General features: G+C 38.3%; 1 protein-coding gene across 1 annotated transcript; it reads left to right on the forward strand.

Annotated features, from left to right (window-relative positions):
* Nucleotides 1–1,294: 1,294 nt before the first annotated feature.
* adma (adrenomedullin a) lies at nucleotides 1,295–3,521 on the forward strand. Its single transcript, XM_065261533.1, has 4 exons — nucleotides 1,295–1,411; nucleotides 1,889–2,004; nucleotides 2,094–2,207; nucleotides 2,364–3,521. The coding sequence occupies exons 2-4, from the start codon at nucleotides 1,901–1,903 to the stop codon at nucleotides 2,659–2,661; spliced, it is 516 nt and encodes a 171-aa protein (XP_065117605.1). The 5' UTR covers nucleotides 1,295–1,411; nucleotides 1,889–1,900; the 3' UTR covers nucleotides 2,662–3,521.
* Nucleotides 3,522–4,238: the final 717 nt, after the last annotated feature.

Raw genomic sequence — 4,238 nt, forward strand, 5'->3', positions numbered from 1 at the left:
CTTGTTTCCTGTATTTAAACGTTAACAGTAGTTAACAGAATAATTAGGCATAACTAGTCTTTTGTGTATAGGATTTCAATGCAATTGTATTAGTGCATGTACCATCATATTCAGTAAATTGATTATTATTCATTTTACATTGTACTCCAAGATACTGTACACAATACCAGGGTGGGTGCTTTCATGGTACTATGTCTAAAAGTATGCTGTACAATACTTTTTTGTACCTACTAAATAAATCCATGTGGCTTTTAAAAGTTAGTTTTGGAAGATGTTATCATGTCATGAAGTTTATCATGGTTTGAAATTAAAAACATTTGGGGGATGCCTCAGTTTTTAAATAACTTAAGGAATTGCCACTACACCACTGAATACTCACTGGCCTCAGTCCCATTGTTCCCTGGTGATTCATTGGCAGCACAGTACACTTGAAAATTAAACTTGTATACAAATCTTCCCCCCTGCCTCTTCGGTTACATCATAACTGATCAAATATCAGTGTTTCTGATAACAGTGACATATTGGTTTGGCAAACAATAATTACCATATATGGACAGAGAAGCAAACAACTCCACGATGGTGTAATTGTTTATCTGGTTGTGCAATCCTTGACTCTCCATTAAAGGATAAATCATTGGAATGCAATAATTCATTTGAGTTAATGACAACTAAAGTTATGAATTGTCATTTGCTTTGCACAACCTCTTTTCCACCTTTTCCAACCATATATTTTAACTAATGTATGTGATTTTATATATATATAATCAGATATATATAAAGAAGAGAATGCATTTATTTATTTTTTTAAATATAAGGACACATTTTTTATGATCAGATAAATGTAATGATATTAAATTTGGGTATATTGGTTTTGATTCATGCGTTTAATCTATGTGCAAACATTTAACTAGGTGAAGGTCATTCGGCATTCTCCCCAAAATTTAAAGGGACCCAGTACCTTTATTCTACTGTACCTTTCAACTTTTATCTCTGTTGGCATATCCAAGTATAGGCATTCTTTAGTCCTTACGTGAAAAAAACCCAGGCAGGTGTAATTAAGCTCTATGAAGTTTAGCCAAATGCAAACAATCGTTTGACCAAAAATTCCCAGCATAGTAGTTTGCACTCTTTCCCAGAATATTTTTTTTTTATTTATAAAAATTTCAGTTTCGTTTTCTTACTTCTGCGAGGAAGTGTACATACAGGCTTCGTGTGGGATGTGAGAGTGTGTCAGGCAGTGAGCCCCTCCCACCTCCATCCAGTATAAATGTCCTCACGCCTGCTGTGGGGACTCAGACTATTAGCAGAGATCACAGCTGCATTACCAGCAAGTAAAAGAGCCTCTGGATTATTTCACGCACGGACTCCTATAAGGAAAACTTAAATCCGAGTGAATTGTACTTCTTTACAGGTATGTACTCTTATAGTGTAAGCAAGGCTTGTGTGTTTTTGTTAGTTCTTGTTTTTTCTTTTAAGGTCAAAGCTAATGCATGCACAGTTACTGTATATATATATTGATAAGTCAGATATTAAGCCTTGGTTTTGCATAAAAAAACAAGAAAGTGTTTTTGTTTGTTGAGCAAATATAATAATATTAGTTAATGTAAATTATTAAAGTACATTTGAATGCATCTTTGCCCAGTTTATTACACACCAGGGGCCTGAAACATAGTTGTAAGTTAACTTAGTCATTGAAAGTGTGACCTCAGCTTGACATTGTACATAAATGTTTGATGAGTGTAAATAGTTTGGCTTTTGGACTCTTGTGCAAGCAAGACCAAAGCATGGCATTGAGAGAGGGACTTGCATGCATATGTGACTGGATGTTTCATTTGCTTTGTGACTGAATGGATATCTAACAGATGCTCTTTATATTTCTACCTTAAAGGTTTCAGGCAAAATGCAATTGATTCTGCAGACCGTCTTCTGCTGTTGCCTGCTGGCCACCGTTGCTTTGTGTGTACACGGTGCAAAATATGACCTGAGACAAGTTTTGAAAAGAAGGTAAGCTGATGTGTATTTCGATTTGTTGGTCGAGTTTTGCATCGCTTTACGAGTTTCTAATGAAAACCATTCTTCTTGTTGATCATTAGCGTCTGGCCGCAGAGATCAAAAAGGGATTTGATTCCGGCTGCACTGAGGACGTTAGAAAACAGCCAATTTGTCAGACCAGACGACATCAAGGACAGCTTGATGCCACATTCCAGGTGAGATAAAACTTTCTTCACATGTCTCTCATGCTGAGCGTGGCTCAGCGTAACGTATTAAACTTTTCAAACAATAATATTAAAGCGCACCAAGGCTGTGATTTGTGATTGCTCCGGGCAGGGATTAACGTCTTGTCTTCCTCTCTGCCTCTCCAGGACTGACATCAGCGTAAGAACGAAACGCTCCAACAACCAGTTCAGAAGAGTAGGCTGCTCGCTTGCCACCTGCACGGTGCATGTGCTGGCTCACCGTCTTCATGATGCCAGCATGAACAAAATTGGACATGCGCCCCTGGACAAGATCAGTCCCTTGGGTTACGGCCGCAGGCGAAGATCGGTTCCAGAAAAAGTGATAAGCCTGAGGCAGGAGGGCAGGAGGCTGCGACCTGTGTGGAGCAGCCCGGACTCTCGATCCCAGCTGCGCAAACTGGAAGCGCTACTCAAACGGACTTGAACGTGAGGAGGTGGGAGCGCACGAGGGACGCGATGAATCGTGTCGGCCAACTCCGAAATTCTCCACATGCCTCAGGCTTCTGCCAAGAGTTCTCCAGCACATTCTCTCCCAAGCACAGGGATTGGGAGAGCAGTCTTATCTCTTGAAGCCTGTCCTCGAAGGAGAGAAAATGAAGGAGGCATACGCAGAAAGAGGTGCGGGGATGGAGCGCAATAGCTGAATCGGTGTGCCTTGAGGATACTACAATGGGCACAGTCGACTGTCCTCAGGGAAAAAGCAGTACCTCCTCTCCCAGGACTACCAGTTAGTGGGATTATATATGTGACTGTACGAAGAGACTTTGGACTTTAAGTCGATTCAACAGGGAAACGTATAGATTCATGGTTCTAGAAAGGAATACACAGAAGCGTTCTCCTTATTGCAATTACATTAGTGGACACTGTAAACCTTAGCTTATATGAAATGTCTGTGCCAGTCCATATGGATTGTATTCTAACTTACTTGAACATTGTTATTGTTATTATTATTATTATTATAGAGATATGTGCAATCAAATGTTTTTTATTCCAAGTATGTGTATATTTGAAGAAAGTGGTCAAATATCATTATTTAATTGTTTTATATTACTTTATACTACTTCCAGAGAACTATTTTTGTACAGGAAAATATAAGGGCATTGAAGCATTATATATAATGTATATTATTCATTTGTGTCAAGAATGTCTCAAGCTGTGGTAAATAATAGGATAACTTTGAATGCTATTATATATTTGTAAATGGGATTTATTTTATTTGTGTGTGAGTGTGTGAAAAAGAGTTACACTACATTGTCATTAAATAAACCTTTGCATACAAGTCAACGTCTTCCAGTCGTCCTCTGTTCTCTTCCACAGGAAGTGAAGGTAGTAAAAGGAAATAGTCTATCCGTTGTTCTTATTTCGGATTGGCAAGATGACAGACAGATGATCAGCACCTGGTCTGGGTTATTGTATGTTAAAGACCCTCGGAGGCATGCGGGTGCCAAGTGCATTCTTTATTTCTGTCCTCTATTCCTTCCCACTTCATGCAATACCAAAGTATGCAGTGGAGCTACTGGACTTCTGATTTGTTTTTTGAAGGAAGTATGGACTGTCTTTAATGAGAGCTCTGCGGGGTGGCTTTGCAGGATGTAGAGCAAAGGGCTTTGTAGTGCGGGGCAAAGTGAGAGGCACACTCACTTAAACACATCATTAGCATTCCTCTTTTAATGAGATGGAACTTCAAAAATGCACTTTTACTGTAGCACCCAAAGTGCCATGATATACTTTAAACAGAAATGTAAAAAATAATGCAAATATTCAAACATATGAATGAATAAAGAAAATTATATATTTTTTTAAAGTATTATAAATTGCTACATTCTAGGTTAATAATAGATTTATGAGTTTATGAGTTGAGTGTTGTGTGACAACTAGTCATAGGTTCTCAATTCAAATCAGTTAGTGTTTAATAAATGGTCAATGGATGTGTGTTGAAGATATTATTGTGCTATAAACAAGTTAATTACATGTCCAGCTGATGATGACGTAGGCTACTTA

This window comes from Paramisgurnus dabryanus, chromosome 2 (genome assembly GCF_030506205.2).
Source record: "Paramisgurnus dabryanus chromosome 2, PD_genome_1.1, whole genome shotgun sequence".
NCBI classification, from domain to species: Eukaryota; Metazoa; Chordata; class Actinopteri; order Cypriniformes; family Cobitidae; genus Paramisgurnus; species Paramisgurnus dabryanus.